Here is a 22,477-nt window from a genome sequence, read left to right as displayed (position 1 = left end):
AATAAATAAATAAAAATAAATTAACAAAAAAAAAAAAAAAAGAAAAAAAGAAAAAATGCTATTTATGCATACATGCCTCACACTTAATCTTTTGCTAATAGACTAAGGCGAAATATACACAAAAGGGGTGTTCTTCTGTGCGTATTAGTCGGCCAGCTGCTGCACTGTAAGGCCATCGCCCCCCGGAAATAACACAATATAAATTAATGTACCTATATATGTAATTATACGAATAACCTTTTTCTTCGCTTATTTCAACATTAGTACATGTTCTATGTCACCGAAAAATACATACATTTTTCACTGGTTTAGCTTCTTTTTTTTTTTTTAAAGCGCGAGATGATTTCGCGTGGTATGCCGACACAACTATTCCACTCACCAGCCTTATCAGTTCGCGACGAGCGTGTATTTTTGGCTGCACATTGTAGGAAGGGAGGCATACCCAAATGTGGATAAAGGCACATCGCGCTTGATACATATTGTATGCTACGCTAATGAACAGCTAAGCCGCTTCCCACATGGTAATACATATTTAGTGTGGCTAAACAAAACACAGCACCCGTTAAGTGCACTTTATATTGCTGCCCCTATTTTTACACTTTTGTGGGAACAGAAAAGGAGAAAAAATAAAAGCTAAAAAAAACAGTTTACCTCTTTATGTTTAAATTGTTTTTTGGGGCCGATACATGGCTATATCCGCCCCCCTGTTTGGAAGCATTCCGCATTTCGCGAACTCAAAAATTGCGTCCTACATGATGTACGTAGCGTATGCCCTAATTATTGTCAATATTCCGCGTCGACAAAATTACTAATGCGCTGGATCAGTGGTGAGGAAATATCACCCCTAAAAAAATACATTCAAAGAGTGTTTATACTACCATATACACATCCTCATTTTGTGTGTACCTCCATTTTGCTTTAAACGGGGAAATTGTGTAGAGGACCTTGAGCCAAAGGACAACAAATCAAAGTCGAAATGAAATACGTCCCTCTGTTGACTGCTCTACTTTACTACCTCACAAAAATGCAGAGTCGTTTGATCTAATGTGCATCACGCGTCGCCAAGTACACAAATAAAAAAAAGAGGAATTACAATGAGTGTTAAGCATGCCCCGCAGGTACAGGTAATAAATGCCACTTGGTTGTTCGCACAATTGCGCATATAGCAAATGTGAATTATAATTGTAATTGTAAATTTTATCGAAAATTCGCACTTTTCGACGAGTGTCAGAATTTTATTTTGTTCATGCAATGGAAAGACAAAGAAGGGCACGAAACAAATAGTAAAAAAATATGAGCTCAAATATGTATGCATGAAATTGTCGCACCCCTATAGAGGTGTCAATTTGTGCATTTTTTCGCCCTCATCGGTGGCACATATTTGTTTATCGTCCTCTTACGACACGCGTAGTGGCCTCAATGTTTGTGGTGTTCTTTGTGCGACATGTTTTTTTTTTAATCGACAAGACTCAAATGCTGGCCCGTTTGATGTAAACAGAGCCAACAACTTGTCATCGCATTGCTTCTTTTTTGTCAACAAAACATGAAAAATAAGCCCAAAGGATTAAAAAAAAAATGGTGTAACAAAATTTATAACATGTTAAATACGCACACACTCGTTTACACATGCGTACGAATGAGTGAACAATTGCATGCACTTTCAATTTGTTCGGATTTTTCATGCCACGTTTTTTTTTCCACCCTTCCCTAATATCGGCGGTGCACTAAAACACTATTTTATTGCACCACTTGAAATAATCGCCCCCCCAAAATGCTACGAATACAAGCGCGCACGGGAACTAAAGACACGCACATTTTGAAAAAATCTGTTACGGTGAAAGGAAAAAAACAAATGTTCAAAGTTGTAAAGAGAGGCGAGGTCGGCAATAAAGCACATAACACCGTGTTTCAACTTTTCAACTTTGTGGTTGCTCTGCCGCAGGCCCATGGCGCGCGCGATACGTGCGAGCATCCAAATCGAATTTTGCTCCAGTTGGGGGAGACACCAATATATGATGCAAACACGTAAAGGACAATTGCAGATTCAATTTGTTTATTTAAATTATAATCCATTTTGCTACTTGCTTTTTTTTTTTTTTTTTTTTTTTTCTTTGTTTTTTTATCAAGTTGTGCACCTTCCATTTTCCCACCTCCAAAGCGTTTTGTCTTGACACAAGTTTCCACAGTTCAATATTTATTTTGGAAACTCTTTTTAAACCCTCCATACATAAGCACAAGTGATCAAATGCACACGCCAGATTCGATCTTTAATTTGGCGCGTGCGAAAATGGAGAACGGTATGCATTTTTTTTTTTTTTTTTTCAACATTTGTGCATTCTTCTTTAAAAGTGGAAGATACCCGTTTGAGCCCATTTTCCCCACCATTCTTTAAGTAACTCAAAAAATGGATTACACCTTATTTTTAATTGCACGCTTATGTGGAAAATCCTAAGTATGCACTTTAATTGCACTTAAGTGTCACTTTGCACTTGGGAAAGGATATATTGAGGCCTCCTTGCAAGACAGACACACGTGAGCTCACACCATGATGCTTGTGCATACGTATACACATGCACACTGTGATAATTGTCAACTCTGGCACTTGATCGAAAATTATTCTGTCATTATGGTATGCCACATTTATTACTGAGGCAAACATGAAAAAAAAAAAAAACAAACGCAGTGCCATTTTTCCCTTTACATTTTTGTGCTAGCTTCAAGAAAGCAAAATAAAAGTGTGACAAACAAAAAAAAAGCAAGTAAAATGGGTCAAAGTTGGAATTTTTTCATTTTTTCTGCTCGCAAATGGCTAATCCTGTGAACATTACATTGGATAATCCCACATGATTAATGCCGCCATGGGTGTATATATGTTATGTGTAAGGGTGGTACATTTATACACGCATAATTGAACACATAACGGTATGCACTCCCCATCTCCTATGAAACGTTTGGAGGGATAAATTTATTCAAACAGATAATGTCAAGCCATAAAAAGGTTGGCCCTTCACGTAGGATGTGTCACATTAACGGCAAACACAATGCAGTTACGATGAAGGGAAGTAAATCCTGTGCAGTGCTAGCAATTATTTTACTGCCAGTTACGTGTGCCATCCCCTTGGCTGAACATTTATGACCTTCGTTCGTAATAAAAGTGCTTAGTAATTGACGCGATATTATGAACATACATATTTTTTGCTGAAGTGCCATTGCATGTATATATCCTCCATAATAATGCGGCAGTGATGGGTAAGTAAGGCCCCAGTTTTATTTTTTCTCTTTGTATTCTTTCCACCCTGTTTGATTATTCCTAACCCTTTTATGCTCCAAGGGGTGCACGCATAATATGGTACGCACAATTACATGCACATACTTACGCAGGATGAACAATGTTAGGTGAAGAAAAAAACTGAGCTAACTTAAACTACCTACGCATGTAGTGCTAGTAATGCCGGTTTGCCCATCAGTATAAAAATAATGTGCATGTAAAACAAGGTTATGCACATGCAAGTAAAGGATTTTCTAAGGATACATATATTGAGCTTAAACGGTACGAACCATTTTTTTTGGTTTGTTTCTTTTTTTTACATTTCAACGAAGGAAAAAATTATTCCATCCGAGCTGCTGCACATTTAACTCAGTGAACCCCTCTCGAGTGAGCATATAAATCGTGGAGATGCCGCCAAACGTATTAACGTACATATGGTAGTGCAATGGGGGATCCCCCAATTTGCCGTTATTCCGCTGTGCATACATTTTTTATGACCCCTTTTTTGGTTGCATTATCGGGTTCCTTTTGAAGTACCTTCTGCACTGTGACGTGAGTTTAGGATGTGACCCCAAAGAAGAAAAAAGGTGAAACAAGGGGTTCTTCAAAATTGCGTAAACATTTGCCCATTTTTAGTAACACGTACCCATACTACAAAGAGAAAAATGTGCAACGTGAGTTCATTTTTTTTTTTTTTTTTTACTTTGGCTTGGCTGCATTCGTGTGATTATGCCCTTCGCCAAATATGCGTAAACGTGCATAAGTGTGTATCTCTGAGGAGCAATGATACTTATGGGTTAGAGCATCTTTATGCCACACCAATTTCTACATAACATCTACACCCAACCCATGTCATGTAAAGCGGGCCACGTTGTTTTGTTCTTACAATTTGCTTATACCACATCCAAGTGACCGTTTTCTATATCCTCTCCTTGTGTGTAAACAGATTGGTTAGGCGATAATTGGCTCGATGAATCTGATCAGGCCATTATTCTTTTGCAAGCTTCTTGTCAATACATCCTGGTGAAAGGCTCAATTCGTGCGCACCATCATGTAGGAGGTTTCCCCACCAGGACGTCCCACTGTTTAACTGCTCCTTGCCTCATCTTCTCATTCATGTATTACCTCACTAGCCTACCTTTTTTTTACTCCGTTTTTTACGTCTACCCTTTTTGCGGGTCTTTACAAATAAGTGCGTTTCGTTTAGGGGTGCACACATTTCTGGCAATAAAGCAAAGTCGAAGGTATTTTCTACATGTATGCGTTCCGTTTGGTTGCGTGCATTTGTTCCATTTATAAATTTCACAGTGCTGCCATTAGTGTTAGTATGTTCGCACGTATTTAGCTGTCCCTTCTTATGGAACTCTTCCCATTTCCCTTCTTGGTCAGTTTCCCTATCGCTCGCTACGAGGAAACTTTCCATAACTCTGATGCGATCAAAATGTTCATAACGTGTTCTCATTCGACTCAACTTTCGTAAATGTGCTTGTTTGTCATTTTGGCTAGCTCCAACGTTGTGACCTTTACCCTTCTTAAAACTAAAGCTTCCTGCAGTGGTGTAGTACCAGTCAATGACTTTAAGTCTTAAGCTACTTTTTCCTGTGGTGGAAAATTCTATTTCACTCTGATCTATTACGTACTTCTCAGGAGTACAGGCGCTCAAGCAATTCGAATAATATTCCCTTATCATGTCCATTGCAGAACGCAGGTGTGTGTGATTTAACCCTGTGCATCAGGTTTCATGGGTTATGCGTCACTTGTGTTAAAAAAAATTTTCACCAAATTGTGATCACGTGTGTTGTTGCAATGGACCCTTTTTTTTTTTTCCCATATTCTTCACAATTGACCAATTTGATCCCCACCTTTTAAGAAAAAAAATGTATTCCGTTTTGCCATTCCATACAATTACAGGAAAAACCACTTTAGCAAAAAAAAAAAAAAAAAAAGGACACATCAACGTTGCGATCAAATGTGTGCACCTGATCAGAGAATTTCCAAAACGGCATTTTCGTTCGGCCGTGCCTAGTGCACGTAATTCTTTTTATGACCCGCTTACATTTCACTCATAGAACTGGAAACATTTTATTTCACCAATTTAGGCATTATGTCCTTTTCTATCATTCGTATATGGGACATTTATTGTGTCGTCATGGGACACGTCACGTGGAGACGGATGGGCCGCAATACACAGTAACCTCATTAACATACACAGTTACTACTTAATATGCCCTGTCCTCATAGCACCTGACAAAATTCTTTATTGTGTGCGAACGTATGACCATGTGCCTCCGTCTACAGGTTAGTATATCCTCCACTCCCTGTAACCAGGCCATACGTATCCTTTTCATTTTTGAAAAATTTTATCCACTGGGGGAACAAGTCAAACTTGGCCAAACCAATTTTTCAAATGGGCACTTCGGCTCAAAGGAGCATACTACTATAAAGGAGCATACTACTATAAAGGAGCACATTACCCCCTTTGCTTGTTTTCACAGTGTGTAGGAATCATTATCCACGGTATTGTAAACATATGTGAGCTTAATTCCTCCTCCTGTGGACGGCACAACACGTTAGGACCTTTTCACAATTAACATAAATGAAAAAATAAAACAGAATTGTTTAAAACTCTTCCTGGTCCCGTCTGTCCATGTATGCATATAGATTTATATGTGATACCCTGTGTGCAATACATGGTAGTGTGCTCCGGATTAATTGCGCGATGTTTCAGTATTCCCTCTGCAGTGTGCACCTATAACACAGAAGCCAAATCGTTAACAGGTACGACTTCCAATGGGTAGTCCATTTAGCTGCGTACAGGACCCTTATGCACATCTCACACGAAAGCACCAGATTCATATTGACGCCTTGCACTTTATTTTATGGACCAATTTGAATAAAGCACAACCAGGAAAAGTGAAAAAAAAACACCCGCCCCCCCCCACAAAAAGCTGATCGTTCATTTGCCGCAGCGACGGGAATATATTCATGCTACTCCTTAAACAGGGGGTTTCAGGTCCTGCATAACATTATTACGCTTGCGCATTACCACTTAACCAACATTGCTATAGTGGCAACACATGAACGGTTAATGCGCGGATTCATGTGCAAAAATATACATGACAAATGTACATAGCTACATTTGTGTTTTTTTTCTTTTTGGCCATAATGTTGGTGTACGGTCCTCCTGTGCGTTCCACCTTGCATGTTCATTCTTGTAACTCAAGCAGGAGATGCGCAGGATTTGCAAAAATGGTTCAACTGAGTGGAAGCGACTGCTTGGTTAAACACGTCCTTTCTCAATTATTATGAGCTAAGCCTTCACCCTTTTTACAAAAACGCGCCTGGTGCTTATATGTAGGCGCGACCATGTCCACAAATTTATGTATGCGTATCGTTCTGTGGGTGACGTATATATGTGTATGCCTACATAGCGTGGGCGTCAACAGCCTGGTGCAATTTGTCAGGGCTCCGCATATGAGCAGTTGACACGAACAAAGGTGCACGCTTGCTTACATTATGTGACCGCTCTATGGGGGAATACTTTGAAAGAATACTACCATTACTTGCACGTGCACCTTCTCAATGAGCCTGCATCGTTTGCGATAAGGCGGAACAAACAAAAAAAAAAAGAAGTGCGAACAGAACTTGTGACCGCGCCAAAGTCGTAGAAGCGACAGGCAGAAAAGCTAAATAGCTGAAAGGAGTACGGGAGAGGCACAAAAGGCAGAGGACAATGGGTTTTAAAAAACAAACCGGACATGAGAAAAACTACACAACTTGCATACGTAAAATGAAACGTACATGTAAACATTTTTATAAAGTAAAATAAACCGCACGTGGACGCAAAGGAAAAAAGCTGCGTTCACTTAAAGAAATGGGCAACTTTTTCCTCATCTTTTTAATTCTTACCGGAGCACCCCCGTGATACACTTAACATTCTACACAATCCGTATTTGTACATATATATATATATGTAAAATAGGCCTTTTCAGCATAAGTGCGGTTTGGGCGCAGCGTGAAAATTGAGCGGGACTGCAGCGTAATTTGCCTGGGTACAATTATTGGTGCGCAAATATATTCCCCGAATTTTTGTTTTTTGTACCCTTACATGGACTGCAATTTGTGCGCGCTATATAAAAATGCCCAAAAAATAACTTTAAAAAAGAAAAATGAGGAAATAAAAACGAAGAGAAACTTTTACCCTTTCTGCAAAGTGTCACTTTAACAACTGCAAAATTTTTTACTTCGTTTCCATTTTGTTTCCGCCTCATGTTTTTTCTTCTCATTTTTTTCCACCACCTTTTCTATTTTTTCTATTCATTTTTGTTTCAAAAGTTTCATCACCATTTTTTGTGCCAATATTATATGCGCCAATATTTTATGCATATTTTTTTTGTGCGCTTTTTCACATTTTGTGTTTTTGCCTCATTTTGAGATAATATTTATACCCCTGTTTTTTTTTTTTTGTTACTGTTTTTTCCCCCCCACCCACATTTATAATCCATGCAAATGCGAAACGGATAGGGTATATAATTGAATGTACGCAGTTAAGCAAAAGAATTGCGCAATCGATTGAGAACGTATTAAAAAGGAGGCCACATTGTTAAAAGAAAAAAATATATAAGAAACTAGAGTAAAAAAGGAACAGAGCAAAAGAAAAGGGAAAACACTCGAAAAGAGCTAATCGCCAGAGGAAAACAAAAAAAAATAATATTCACATCCAAAAGGAAGAATAATACCGTTTTCGCCCTTTGAGAAAAAAAAATAAAGAGTCCTCCCAGTCCCAAGTTTCGCGCAAACTGCTATTTGCTTCACTTTTCAAAAGTCCAGGGGGAGAAAGAAGTTTGCCCATTGTTATAATACGCAAGTTGGCAAGTCACAGGCTGCAAACGGAAGTGCGTACATTCCGTACACCGCGGCGCGCATCGCTTCAAACGGCATAAGGGTAATAATAACATTCCTAACCGCAAAACCGCAAAACGCCTAAACGGGGATAAGCAGTCAAAGCGCTAAACAGCTCAACCGTTTCACCACGCGAGGCGCATAAAAATATGGATAACAATGAGAACATAGACTCGAACGACAACTCGTCCGACACCAACACAGCCAACTACAACCAGGGGAAAAACGAAAACATATCAGAGGAAATGGATTTTAGCAAAGAAGACAATGAAATGGATGGAAGCGGCAAAGGTTCCAAATCGAAGCAGGATAATTTAGGCAAGACAAAAAATTCTTCAGATAAGGATGACATAAACATGGACTACAGTGATCATCATTTCCCATGCCACCCAGCGCCACCTGTGTCAATAAAACTCTTCATAGGAAGAGTCCCCAAAACTATGGAAGAGGAACAGGTACGACCCATCTTTGAAGAATTTGGTATCGTAAAAGAAGTGGTTATAATAAGGGATAAAATTACAAATATACATAAATCAAGTGCTTTTGTTAAAATGGCATCCATCTCAGAAGCAGATAATGCCATACGCTCACTGAACAACCAGAGAACATTAGATCCTCAACTGGGTTCACTCCAAGTAAAATATGCATCTGGAGAAATTATGAAATTAGGGTTTCCACAAAATATCGAATCAGGTGTTGATCAGGCAAAATTGTTTATTGGATCGCTTCCTAAAAGTATAACAGAGGAAAGTGTGAAGGAAATGTTTTCTCCTTATGGTTCTGTAGAAGAGGTATTTATAATGAAAGATAATTCAACTGGCTTAGGAAAGGGATGTTCTTTTGTAAAATTTGCATACAAAGAACAAGCACTTTATGCTATAAATTCTCTAAATGGGAAAACAACATTAGAAGGATGTGCACGTCCTGTGGAAGTCCGATTTGCAGAACCCAAGTCGGCTAAGCAGGCACAAATTCCATTGACTCTGCAATCCATGCCGAATGCAGCTCATGGTATGTCCTCACAACCACATATGACCAGCCCGAACAATATAAATTTCGCCAACAATTTTGGTGTTAATAATAATTACCCTCGACAAGTTGGTGCCTGGAAGGAATACTACTCTGGAGAGGGAAGACCTTATTACTACAATGAACAGACCAACACCACACAGTGGGAAATGCCAAAGGAGTTTGAAACCCTCTTTATGGGTGCTACACACAATGTTCATAATTTGTCGGACTCATCAGGTAATTTGGAGAAAGAAGCACATTTTTGCATTCAACTGCTGGCTTGGTGAATGGTCTTCTTTAGGCATATTTTCCCCAGTGATACTATTTATATTTGTCTGTCCATGCCTACTTTGAATTTGTTATATATTTTTTGTTTTCCCCACCTTTCACTTCCATCCTGTGCAGGCCCCCCAGGAGCGAACTTGTTCATCTTCCACGTCCCTAACGAATGGCACCAAACAGACCTCATCCAAGCCTTCTCCCCGTTTGGCGAACTCCTCTCTGCCCGAATTGCAACTGAAAAAAGTACCGGCCGAAATAGAGGATTCGCATTCGTCTCGTACGAAAATATTGAAAGTGCCGCTGCGGCAATTTCGCAAATGAACGGATTTATGGCATTAAATAAAAAGTTAAAAGTAACCGTGAAAAAAGGAGAAGAAGAGGAAATGAAAAAATTCGTGAGCCAAAATGGCATAAACTCGTTCCAGCAAATGTCCAGACCACAAAAAAATATTCCAGCACAACCCAATGCAGTAGCACAGCCAAATTTTCCACCACACCAAAATGCACAGCCACAGAATTTTTTCTACTCCAATAGCAACAGTTATAGGTGTGGGCCTTATTGAGGTAAATATGTGAACAGGCAATCGCGCCTGTCCCCCCCCTTTTTTTTTTTTTTTTTTTTTTTTTCTCTCTCTCTTAGAGTTTTACTTTAAGAGTCATTTTTAATATATATCATACAAAAAACACAAAAAAATTGCGTAATGACAAAAAAAAAAAAAAAAAAAAAAGGAAAAAATTTCCCAATTCGCAAATTATAAAAGCGGCGAAATTAACCCAATGTATAATAAAATTAACTTACACAAGACAGAGGAAAGGGTTGGAGAAAATATAAAAAGAAGACTATATGAAGACTACGAAGGGAAGACAGAGGAAGGGACGTAAAAGGAAAAAATATATATATATTTATCACGAAGAGGGACGCACAATGTGGAGACAGAAAGAAGCCCCGCGTGCTGCTCCTGCATTGCGAGATGAACTGCCCTCCCCTGCGAATAAATACATACTTACTAATGTGAGTACTTATGTATGTCCGTGCCTGCGCAACACAGGTGGGAGCAAACGCAAGCGTAAGCGAAAAATGGACAGCAATAACTCAAAGAAGAATTCCCGGTTGAGTCGAAATACAGGAGCACAGAAAAAGATATAATATTTGGTCTTTCCAAAAAGGACCATTTTGTTACACATTAAATGCTAAGACACAGATTCAGATTGCACAAATTGTGTAAATTGTGATGCGGTGGTCAGGAATACCACGAACGTGTAAAACGTTTTAAGAATTATATTTCACAAAGAAAAGTGGCAAAATATATGCGTAGAACCCTTCCGGTGTTGTACGCTTATATTTTGACCGAACGGGAAACGCCTTTCCCCCGTTATTTTTCGTTTCCTCGTTGGGCTCCCCTTCGTGATCCCGTTCGCCATGGTTTTTCCCTTCACCTTTTTTAAATAAATATACATATGTAATATAGAATTATTTTAATTTATAATTTCCCTTTCCCCCTTTTTTTTTTTTTTTTTTTTTTTTTTCCTCCCCCTCCCGCTCTACAATTTTATATTTAGAACATGTTCAAATGAATTACACATTTGCTCAATGGATTTATTTCGTCATATATATCATTATATATATACCGCGCCGCTTCCTAAAGCTTACAATCTGTTTTTTATTTTGTTTGTTCATTCTTTCATGTAAAGAGTAGAATGAGTGATGCTACCTTTGCTGCAGCCGTTGCTATTGCACTGCTGTTACCGTTGCTGTTCACATGGGTTGGTATATACTTTCAAATTTGAGTCTTTAGTATTATTTTAAACAAAATGCATTTATTGTACGAATACATAATCGCATCTCCACCCTACCCACCCACGTTGTTTCATGCACTCATTACACTTACACGCTCACGTGTATATAATATCTTCTCTCTATCTTTCCCCCCCCCTTTCCTATCGCCCAATACGAATAATGTACAATTGCGTATGCTACTTCAACCCTATGTGTTACTGCTTCCCACTTGATAAGCTGATTTTTCCTCAAATTTTGTTTTACGCGCCAGATGGATAATGTGCATACACATTCATTTGTCCACACAATTTTTTCTGATTTATTTTGCCATACTTAGGAAAAAAAAATATTTCCGCTGTTTGCAAATCATTCGTGGCATTTTTACTTCACAAAAGTGCCATATGAAAATGCATTTATTTTTAATTTTTTGAAAATATTGTTTTCGATTTTTCTACAATTTGACACACATGTTCCGTCTCATCCCCTTGTTGATGGTTTTTTTTTTTTTTTTTTTTATCCCCACTTTTTGCGCCCATCCTTATGCAAGTCCTGCCCGTGCAATGTACTATTTTGCATGTGTGCGTGTGTGTGTGCCTTCCGGGGAAGGTTATTCATGCATATGTACATCCACAGATATATACACATGTAGGAGTTATATATGTGCACAATTGTGTGTCTGCATGTGGATGATTGCCCACTTGGACAACTTTTCCGATTTGGCATTTTGAAAAAGACTATTCAAACAAAAAAAAAAAAAAAAAAAAAAAAAAAAAAACGACAACAATTTCGCTTTTGCCAAATTGTCCTGTTGTTTTATTTATTTCTGCCCTTACCACGTTCACAATTTTGTTCAGCGTTGTTTTTTAACAAGCAGCATTTTTTTTAACGAAAGAGCATATTGTTTGTGAACACTTTCTTTAACTACGGTTATTCCATCCCTCAGAGGTGTCTTCACAAAGGGCTAGGAGGGGGGTCGCCTCCGCGCATCTCCCTTTTATAGAAAAACCACGCCGTAGCAATTGAACTAAATTGTTGACCTTTCCATGGCGAGTGAGGGAAAAATTGACCCGCAACTTGTTATCGGTTTTATTTTTATTTATATTCCTTCAACTTTTCAGTATGTTAGGAATTATTTTTTATTTATTTTGTTATTTTAACCCTAATCTGCACGCTGCTGAAGAACGGTGCTCCCATCCTTTTGCGAAATCGCTTTGTTGAAAAGGTATACCTGGGTTGAACTTTCAAAAAGTTAGTACAAATGGGTAAAACGAAATGTTACGTTGGGAAGTGGTGGGTGCAGGGAGAAAAGCGACATACACACACATGTACACCGTATGAAAAATGGACAGGTACACCCTCGTGTAAGCTTCCACCCGTGTATGCGCACCGTGGAATGCGCCTCCCCCCGACACATATAATATACACACCTCACAGCTTCTTTATAAAAACAAAGTTATTCTGACACTTGATATCGCCGCTGTCCACCTGCACGTGGACCTGGATATTGTCGTAGAAGCTGAGGGAGAAAAGCACCTCATTATTTTCGCCGAGCTTTTGAAAGCGCTTGCGCTTCTCATCGAAAACGAACCCATCCTTCCTCTTCAAATAGCAAATGCCCTCCACGGAGTAGCACGGCAGAAATATCTGTACTCCGTTTTTCTTCAAATTTGTAATCACAGCATTGGTAATTTGGTTACCCACTTTTTTAATATAAAGGTAAGAAAAAAATTCAACCGATGCTCTTGCCGCAAATCTAGCATTTCTGTACTTTTCATTTAGTAGGGTTACTTGCTTGTTCAGGTAAATAACGTCCATGTATTTGCTGTCCAAAATTTCAATCCCATAAATGTGATTAAGAACTCGATGAACCATTATATCTGCATACCTCCTAATGGGTGATGTGAAGAAGGTATAAATATCTGCAGCCAATCCGTAGTGCCTCAGCATTTCATTATTGTGTACATTATAGCCTGAAATAAACACAGCTTCATTCATACACTTGGTGATTAATATTTTTAATATATTGGATAACACTTTGTCATCCTTCAAGTTTATATTATTAATTGAATAGGAAAGCTCCTTAGATGTGCCATATTTAAAATCGTGAATATTTATGGATTCTAGATAATCATTTAATTCTTTCAGATTTTCATTTTTTGGTGGAGGATGTCTTCTCAATACACTGGCTGCCTTGAAACCTTGGTAGATTATTCTTGCCACAGATCGGTTAGCTAAAAGCATAAATGCTTCAATCAGCTTGTTCGTGTCGTAAGACACATATGGCTTTAAATTTTTTGTCTTTGAAAAATCGTTAGATTCAAATTCGAATAGTACTTCTGAATTTCCTCTCAACTCCAGTGCGCCTTCGTTTAGCCACTTTTTCTTCAAATGCTTCGCGATGTTGTTAAGTAATCTTAGCGCCTCCGCCGTGGGGGAAGAATCTTCCTTGTCATCAATCACGTTCTGTGCTTGCTCATATGAAAAAGATTTGTTACTTCTGATTATACACTTACTCACTTTTATATCCCTAATTTCGTAATTCATATCAAATGAGAAGATACAGCTATAGGTCAGTCTGTCTTGACCTTCTACTAAGGAACATAAATCTGTGGTCAGTAATTTTGGAAGCATTTCAACACGCTGATTTATTAAATAAACAGTTGTGCATCTTTTGGAGGCTTCTAAATCTAGTGCACTATTCTGCTTTACAAAGTAAGACACATCTGCTATGTGTACTCCTACTTCAATAATCTTCTGCTCCTCCAACACTTGCACGGATAACGCATCATCAATATCTTCACAACCTGGGGGGTCAATACTAAACGTTAGCACATCCCTAAAATCTGTCCTGTTAACATATTCCTCCTCTGGGATTACCCAATCATTTGGAGGTAGGCACTTGTAAGCACTTTCGCTAAACTCTTTGGTCGATATGTTATATTCATTATAAATCAGTTTCGTTTCCGTCTCAACATCATCGCATATTCCTAACACAGATAGGCACCTCCCCAATGGGTACTTGGAATTATAATCCCATTTGTCAATGACCGCAATTACTCTTTTATTCTTTAGCTCTTCCCCTATGCTGCTCTTTATTATAACATAAGGTACCTTGTTATTAAAGGCTTTAAAGAATAAAATTTTCTTCCTGTGTGCACTTTGTTCCTTTTCATATGCCTTTATCACTCCTCCATATTCTTTTCTTCCTCTGCTAATAATTCCGACTACCTTTCCGTACACTTTGCCCTTCCTGGCGTTGTTTATTGGGGGGTTCTCCTCTTCGTTTCTTCTATTTGGCCCCGCGTCAAAATGTTCCTCCTGCTGCTTCTCCTCCTCTTGCTCTTCCTCCGGACTGATGACCTCCTCGAAGTAGTCTTCCTCCTCCTGCCCGGACAGTTCCCCCGCCTCACCATACTCCAAAATCTGCACCGCCACCACATCATTGTGTAGTGCTCTGTTCATGTGTTTAGACCCCCTTATAAGAACTTCATCCGTTTCTGTAATTTTTACTAGAGCCATTTTATTAACGCAAATGACTTGGAAAATGCCTTTCACAATGAGCTGATCCCTAAGCCTTTGAATCATTTCCTTTTTATCCAAGTGGGGTTCGAATATTCGTTTGCTTTCTGCCATGGGGTATGTATCCTCATTAGAATCTTCTTGGCCATTGTCCACACCTTCCCCCTTGCTATGCTGCTCATCCATTAGTATGTCTTCTTCGAAATACATTTTTAATGTGTCCAAGTTGATGGCACCATGTGCATCATCTTGTTTTGTCCTCTCCCTTCTTAACCCCTTTACATATTCATACATACTAAAACAAGAAATGTCATTTTTCAAGCAATCATCTTTTAAAAATTTATTATTACTTAGGACGATTAATTTCAGGTTAGCATTATGTTGCTTAACCCATATAACCATTTTTATAATTTCTTGAACTTGCTTCGTGGACAGATCTGCATTATCATCCACGTAGGTAAATTTACAAAATTTGTTCGCAAAGACGCTGTATCGCTTCCTACTACAGGCATTACTATCTTCTGTCTCGTAACACAACTCGTGTAGCTTCTTATGCAAAATTTTATTAAAGGTCCTCACATGTTCATACATCGTCAGAGGGATTAATATATTATCCACATTGCACTCGTATAAGAAGTCTATATATTTTACTATGGTGTTTATGTCTAGGATAAGAATACTTCTCTCTCCATCTAGGTACTTTTTTTTGTTTTTATTTTCGCATACGTTACATCTCTCTACTCCACAACTTATGTCGTTTCGAAGATACACCTCCCTCACGATTTTCGTAATTCGGTGGTTCGCGCTGCACTTGTAAAAGCATTTTTGGACGCGCTGGTCATTTTTGCGGTTTAAGAACTTGAAGCGTTGCATGATGTGGCACAGGCGCGGTGACCAGGCCAAGCGATAATTCTCCTAACCGGGCAAACTGCTAATTTTCCACTCACGGATGGGCCAATGACGAACGCGGTCACGTGGTGAAGGGCCCGCTGAATTGACAAAGGTGCCGCGTACTACCGCAGTTCACCGCGTACCAACTCGAAATGCACAATTGGAATGGAACCTCAACGAGGATCTGCCACACATGCGCACAACCTGCTTCTGGAGAGCTCTGTCGAAAAAAACGTCGTCATGAAGAAGTAGCAAAAGTGCAGAAGCTTCAGAGGGCAAGAAAAAGAGAAACAAAAACAAAAAAGAGAGAACAGTAAAAAAAAATTAATAAATTAAAACACTTAACAATAATTGCCCCACTTTTGCAACTAAAAAATTTGCATTTTCGAAATAACGCTACTCAGTTTTGCACTTCCTACAGTAGCGCACTTAAGCTTCACAGTGCGTGAAAAAAAAAAAAAAAAAAAAAAAGCACCCTCTGTGTAAACACCTCCAAATATGGGGGGATGGAAAAAAAAAAAAATAAAAAAGTTGGAATCGATCCACATTTCGTTCCTTCATTTACAAGTCCGACATAAGGATCCCTAACACATTCATTTGGCTTTTATTTTTCTTAACACTTTTTTTTTTTTTTTTTTTCATTTGCGCGAATTTCCCCGTTTTCGCCTAGGCAGTCCAGGGCCCTTTTTTGGTACTACTCCGCATACATCATTCCGAAAGGAAACAAAAAAATTCGTGCCACTAAAAAAATACACATTTTAAGAAAAACTCCATGTGTGATTGGCTTCACGTTCATTACATGGAGTAGACCTCTTCTTCACTTCCCCACCATTTAAGCAGAAAAAAAGAGGACAAACATAAGGACAAAACAACGCGGGAAAAAGTAAAATGGACAGGTACAGTAAATCGTGGAGAAAATAATACCATACGAGTTAAAAAGCGCACAACGGGTGAAAAACAAAGGGCATACATGAAAAGCAAAGTCGCAGCGCAGACAACCAAAGTGGCCTGTTTGAACAACTGACGGAGTGTGTTTTTCATGCCCACTAAGCTGGTCAATGATGCCTCACCATGTTTGCCCTAAACTGTAAGGCTTACCGTTCCCCTTAATATTATTCCCCCCCAAAAAAAAACATGCAGGACAAAACCCAAAATCCCGCCTTCGTCATATTTAATCTTTTGTAACTCCGAGCGGGAAAATGTGAGGCAGCTTCTACTGGAGAAGTCTGAAAACCAGACGACGGTAAAGGCCTACTTGTTGTAAATACTAGATCTGCATAAAATCGCATCATGCCAAGGCAATCATGCGAAAGATGCTCGTATGTGTGTGATCTCCTGCCGTCCATATTCAATACTAAATAGAATGACGATCCCCCTTTTTTTTTTTGCTCACTCTTCTTTGTACGATTGTTGCTCCCGTGTGTAAAGATTAGAATAACGGACATTCAGAAGGAACTGAGCAGCAAATGGAAAAACCTATCAGAGGAGGAGAGAAAGGTTAATCAGGAAAACGAATAAGACAATAGGGAAAAGGAGAGAGAACCAAAAAAAGAAAGTTTACATACTTTGGCTGTCCCCATTTTTTTATTTTTACTCTGTAGGTGTATGAGGAACAGGCACAACTGCTGAAGATAAAGTATAACCAAGAGCTCCTCGATTGGGTAAAATGGATAAACCTAGATAGACATGACAACCCACTGAAATGGGCCTACATACATATAAAGAAGAAAAAATAAAAAAAAAAAAATAAAATAATAGCCTTTACCCACCCCATAGTAACTGTTCCATTGTAACTTTTCCACTGCAACTGCTCCATTGCCATTCCCCCCCTTTAATCGTTCAACAGAAATCCGGAAACGCAGACGCAGCAGGAGACACGTTAGGCCAAGAGGAGCGGAGATCATTTTATTCTTTTTTTGTTTTTTTTTTGTAGCACCTCATTATGCAGCCCACATACTCAAAACATGCGCACTGTACAACGAATATGATTCATTATAAAAACATTTTTTTTTTTTTTTCGCATGTCTGACCATATACACACCACAGCGGCATAATTAGCACGTCCAAATTTCCTGTTGTTAAAATTCAGAAAATTATGCACCTAAATAAGAACGTTAAAAAGGTAGGAAAAAGGAAGTAGCCTCGAAAGGGTGTACGTCTTTCCCAACAAGGCACGATTGCGTCTATTCCCCAATGTGAGCAAAATACCGTCTACATGGCGGGAACCCCTTTTGTACCTTTTTTTCAGATAAACAGTGAAGCCATTAATGTTTTCCAAAGAGCTATGGTTAGATAAAATTGGGGCAAAAAGGCAGATAAAAAAAATGTACTAAATTTTTTTGTGCATGCGTGAAGGTACCTCTAACTCCTGTGTGAATATTTCTTTCCTTACATTCATCTCCCCCACCATGAATACCGCACAATGCCCCAATAGGTCATGTTCCTAATTGAACTGGTGAACAAAACCATTGAATTCAAAAATGAGAAGAACACGTCCAAATTTATCACATCCCTCGACATAAGTTAAAAACGAATGAACTTTTTTTTCGCTGCGTTTGATATTACAACGACGCTTGTTTATACCATTTTTGCAACTCCACGGATGAGTGGGCTGTGCAGTTGTGTACGTTTCGTACTATTGGGAGGCCTACACACAAGTGCCCCCTCAAATGATGCACACGCATACCCACTCAACTTCTGTGCACCCCTTCAGTATGGTGCATAAAGAGAGAAGGCATAAAATATAAATTTCTCGAAGGTCATAAAAAGAAAGCACAATTACCCACACCCAGAATTGTTAAAATGTTTAAACACTAAAATGTATATGTGTACGCGTGTATGCCGTTATGATATATATTTTTTTTTTTTTGCCCTTTCCCCCGGCAACGCATACAGATTGTCTGTACCTACTGAAGGATCAAAGCATAAATACATTCTTTGTTGAGGAGGAAGAAAACGACGGTAATGGTTTAATCAGACAAGAGCACAAAATTTACTTATATTCATTGTGCACATTTAGCGCATTGTGGAGGGAACAAGGGAGAGCGTTACAAGACGATACATTATCGCGCCCAAAAGGCAGGCTACTGACTCTAACTCAAGCAGCTGTTTTCCCCTTGTTCCATTTTAAACCCCAAATGGAGTTCACATTTATGCTTCTCCATATGTATGCTTCAATATTTCTATTACACCACCTCGATATATTAAGTCCTTCTTTGCCCATTTCGTAGAATCCTTATTTGATCTATGCAATGAAGACAAAAAGGAATACAACTACGATGTTGAGGAAAAGAAACTCAGCAGGATGAAACGAAAGGGACAAGGAAACAGGGCCAAGGAAAAAACAACAGAAAATAGAAACGTATATGCAGACATAACGACGTATTTTAAAAAGGTTTGACGGGAGGGACGGAGGGAGGTACAGCAGAAGAGGTTTAATCTGGAGGATGCACACTTTATGGAGTCCACTTGGGGTAGTCCTGTCCGTACAGATCACTGCACCCAACCCATTTTGAAATTTACAACAAAAGGGGTTTTGCTATCCTGTCCGCTAAAAGCAACAACTTGGCTTAAAAGCAAAAGCAATTCCTATCACGATTCGAACGAACCAAATATTTTCCTGAAAAGGCTTAACCCCCTTTCCATGTGTCATTTGTAGTTAGCTGTATTTTTTTTTTTTTTTTTTTTTCCCACACAAAAACTCTTTCAAAAACGAATGAACGTAACAACGCCACTTTTGAAATGCTGAACAAGCGCATCACTGTGTATAAAAAAAAAAAAAAAAATGTAAACCACTTCAAATAGGCAATGTGCCAGTTTGCATCCTGCGCGCGTGCGCAAATTGGCTGGTTGGCACATTAAGTGCATCGACTGTTATGGTAACAAGAAATGCAAATCCAAAACAGCCATGTCAGGAGGCGAAACTTCATCGCAGCGGAACAGCGAAATCGCGCTTGTCCCAAATGCACAACACCCCGCTCCTGATTCAACGCTACATGTAGATTTCTCGCCCATGTATTATACATGACTACATTGAATAATAAATTTTTTGTTTTTTTTTTTTGTAACCTTTCACCCTTTCCAATCATTTTGAAGGGAAACAACTCGAAGCTCTGAATTTTCCCTCCATTAACCGCACAGTAGTTAGTAGAAGTGTCGCAGCGCTGCTTCGGCCCAAGAGAGGCGACGCACAGGGATGTCCCAAGCTTCGTGTTGTTAATGAAGTAATAAAAAGGCAAAAAGAGGACAAGGAATAGAAAAAGAAATAAAAAAAAAAATGACAAATAAGGGATAGCAAATCGTACCACAATAGCCACATAGGGAAACGCCAATTTGTGTTGAGACCACAGGGAATAAGTGAGGATCCTTCACCAATTGGTACTTTCCTAAAGGAGTACTTTTTATAAAGTGTTGTGTCTGTCCCTCCCCCTGAACTGCCTCTCAAAATGCGCACGAACGAGGGAAAGAAACACATCGCACTTATAGATGCGGACCATTACATAATAAACTACAAAAGCACCATAACGACTTATATACAAAATATATGTAACAATCTCCTAAAGGGAAATGGGGACTCAGCTGATCATGCTAATAAGGATTTCGACTCCAAGAGGAGGGAAAGGATTATCTGCCTTTTCATGTTCAGCATGTATCTTAACAATATTCACAGAAATTTAAATCTGTTCAGTTATTTACATGACGTGTTGATAAAGTATAACCGTCTGATGGGGAGAATCAGAGCCAGTGAAAGAGGGGCACCAAAGAGTAATGATAGGAAGACGGACAATCTGCACCATGGGGAGGTGAATGAAACTACCCAGGGTGCAGGAACATCGCAACAGACGGAAATGGAATCCCCTGCCGAAGAGTACATGGGAAAGGAGGGTGAAGGGTGCAGCTTTAGGGAAGGCCCTAGTCGAGATGAGAACAGCGGCGAAAGTGGAGACATGTCCCACTTCATGCACGATCTGATAAAAGATAAAAATTACGTTAACATGGACAACGTGACCGAGTCCAAAGTCTGCTTCTTAAACATAAAAAATAAAGGAAAAAATGAGAGGGGGGAGTCGCCTGAATCGTTAAGAAATGCCTGCTATGGGGAAGGGCACATGTGTGCAACTGAACTGAGCAGCAACTCGAAGAAGGGTGCCATCGATCTGGGCCATGCGACTAAGGGGAGCGGCACTAGTGACAGCGATGAGGATGAGGAGAAGGAGATAGACGGCATGGAAGACATCGCTGATGAGTCCGCCAAGTGTGCTGTGCATCCCGACGCCGATGACACACCTCGCTGGGCCAATCGCAGCACGCGGGTTGAGGCTCTTGATGAAGCGAGTCTAGAGGACCCGCAAGATGACTCCTTCCACGAATCGCACGGTAGCACCTACCGCTTTAGCAACGCCTCGCCAGTGTGCCAAGGTCAAAAGCAGTTTTTAATAAACTACAGTAGTGTACACATGAAGGTGACAATTTTCAACCGTCTATTCTGTGTGGAAAACTTTTTAGTGCAACAAAAAAACATAAAACATTCCTCGAAGGAAATAGAAAACCTGTACAGAATAATTGTGCTGTCCAAATTACACATAGGAGTGTACCGCTTTTTAACCTTTTTAAAAAAAAAAAATTTTTTTTTAATATTTTTCAGTTCCAATAAAAAGTTAACACAGACATTATTCAGGTATTTTAAAATTTCAAAGCATTTTAAAAATTGTTACAAAATAATTGACTCATTTGAGGAACTGAAAAACATTGGAGACGCCGATAAAGAGGTCCTCATATTTAGTAATCGTGAATGTTTTGTAAGTTGCGCAAAAAGGGAAGGATATTTTAAAGTAGCAGGAGGGAAGAAAAATGCCGCCATGTCCACAAACTGTGATGACGTCAACTGGGATGCGTTAAAACAAAAGGACAGTCTTCTTTCAAATACTTCAGATTACATATCGAATAAATATAACGACGTTGTGTATCCCTTTGTGCGAAATTGTAATTTAACGGAAGACATATTATCATGGCGCATTTTTTATATTTTTAAAAAATATATGTACATACACGGAACAGTGGTCAAAGGATTTGGAAGAGGCAGTAAATACTTAAACATACCCACGGCAAACATTTCCTACTCCAACTTAACCTCCACTGATATTATGCCTGGCATATATTTTGGTATATCCAGATTGAAAAAAAAAATTTACAAAACGGTGGTTTCAATAGGCTATAATCCCTTCTTTGAAAATAAACACATAACTATTGAAGCCTTTTTATATTACAAAACGAATACTTTATTTTATGATGAGGACATCCATTTAATTATTGTTGGTATTCTTCGAAGCGAAAGTAACTTTTCCTACTTTTCTCACCTCATTCATGCCATCCAGTTTGACTGCGAAATGGCACGAATCATAATTAGCAGACTTCAGGATGACGAGCAGTTTGTCCGCTGCAGGGATTACCTCCAGTCGTTGTAGCGATGGGTGACAGGCGTGGCAGAGGTGGCAGCGGCGTATATGTTGCGTGCAGGACGTATGCCATATACCAATGTGCAGCATCCCTCCCTTTTGCCACTTACTGCTGAACAGATAACCATCAAAAATAAATAGGGAAATAGGAAAAAAAAAAAAAAATACTCCAGCGTAGGTCACCCTTCAAACGAGTTCCCAACCCATATTTGTAAAACTATTCCATTCGTATGAACTGGAAAGAACATATACAAGTATTGTTCCTGCATGTGTCCCTTTTTTTTTCTTTACTGTGCCATCCGTTCCGTCTCTTCAGAGGGGTATTTGCGTGTGCGTAACGGCATGTGTAAATTATTCCCATTGGCTCATCTG

At 39.1% G+C, this 22,477-nt stretch overlaps 5 protein-coding genes across 5 annotated transcripts; 3 read left to right on the top strand and 2 right to left on the bottom strand.

Annotated features, from left to right (window-relative positions):
- Positions 1-4,397: 4,397 nt before the first annotated feature.
- AK88_03079 (uncharacterized protein) lies at positions 4,398-4,964 on the bottom strand (the record flags this gene model as incomplete). The annotated part of the gene is made up of 1 exon (XM_012480702.1): positions 4,398-4,964. The coding sequence occupies one exon, from the start codon at positions 4,962-4,964 to the stop codon at positions 4,398-4,400; it is 567 nt and encodes a 188-aa protein (XP_012336125.1).
- Positions 4,965-8,319: 3,355 nt separating this feature from the next.
- Positions 8,320-10,026, top strand: AK88_03078 (uncharacterized protein; the record flags this gene model as incomplete). Its single annotated transcript, XM_012480701.1, has 2 exons — positions 8,320-9,418; positions 9,587-10,026. 2 exons carry the CDS (start codon positions 8,320-8,322, stop codon positions 10,024-10,026), a joined length of 1,539 nt encoding a protein of 512 aa, XP_012336124.1.
- Positions 10,027-12,668: 2,642 nt separating this feature from the next.
- On the bottom strand, positions 12,669-15,632 carry AK88_03077 (uncharacterized protein; the record flags this gene model as incomplete). The annotated part of the gene is made up of 1 exon (XM_012480700.1): positions 12,669-15,632. The coding sequence occupies one exon, from the start codon at positions 15,630-15,632 to the stop codon at positions 12,669-12,671; it is 2,964 nt and encodes a 987-aa protein (XP_012336123.1).
- A 906-nt stretch (positions 15,633-16,538) lies between these two features.
- On the top strand, positions 16,539-19,050 carry AK88_03076 (uncharacterized protein; the record flags this gene model as incomplete). Its single annotated transcript, XM_012480699.1, has 10 exons — positions 16,539-16,546; positions 16,791-16,893; positions 17,079-17,147; positions 17,252-17,311; positions 17,497-17,528; positions 17,697-17,772; positions 17,899-17,937; positions 18,085-18,172; positions 18,546-18,611; positions 18,881-19,050. 10 exons carry the CDS (start codon positions 16,539-16,541, stop codon positions 19,048-19,050), a joined length of 711 nt encoding a protein of 236 aa, XP_012336122.1.
- A 1,045-nt stretch (positions 19,051-20,095) lies between these two features.
- Positions 20,096-22,114, top strand: AK88_03075 (uncharacterized protein; the record flags this gene model as incomplete). The annotated part of the gene is made up of 1 exon (XM_012480698.1): positions 20,096-22,114. The coding sequence occupies one exon, from the start codon at positions 20,096-20,098 to the stop codon at positions 22,112-22,114; it is 2,019 nt and encodes a 672-aa protein (XP_012336121.1).
- Between the last annotated feature and the right edge of the window lie 363 nt (positions 22,115-22,477).

The sequence above is a fragment of the Plasmodium fragile genome (assembly GCF_000956335.1).
Source record: "Plasmodium fragile strain nilgiri unplaced genomic scaffold supercont1.33, whole genome shotgun sequence".
Taxonomy (NCBI): Eukaryota; Apicomplexa; class Aconoidasida; order Haemosporida; family Plasmodiidae; genus Plasmodium; species Plasmodium fragile.
Note: the sequence above shows the minus strand (reverse complement) of the source record. Positions and strands in the feature narration are given on the sequence as shown.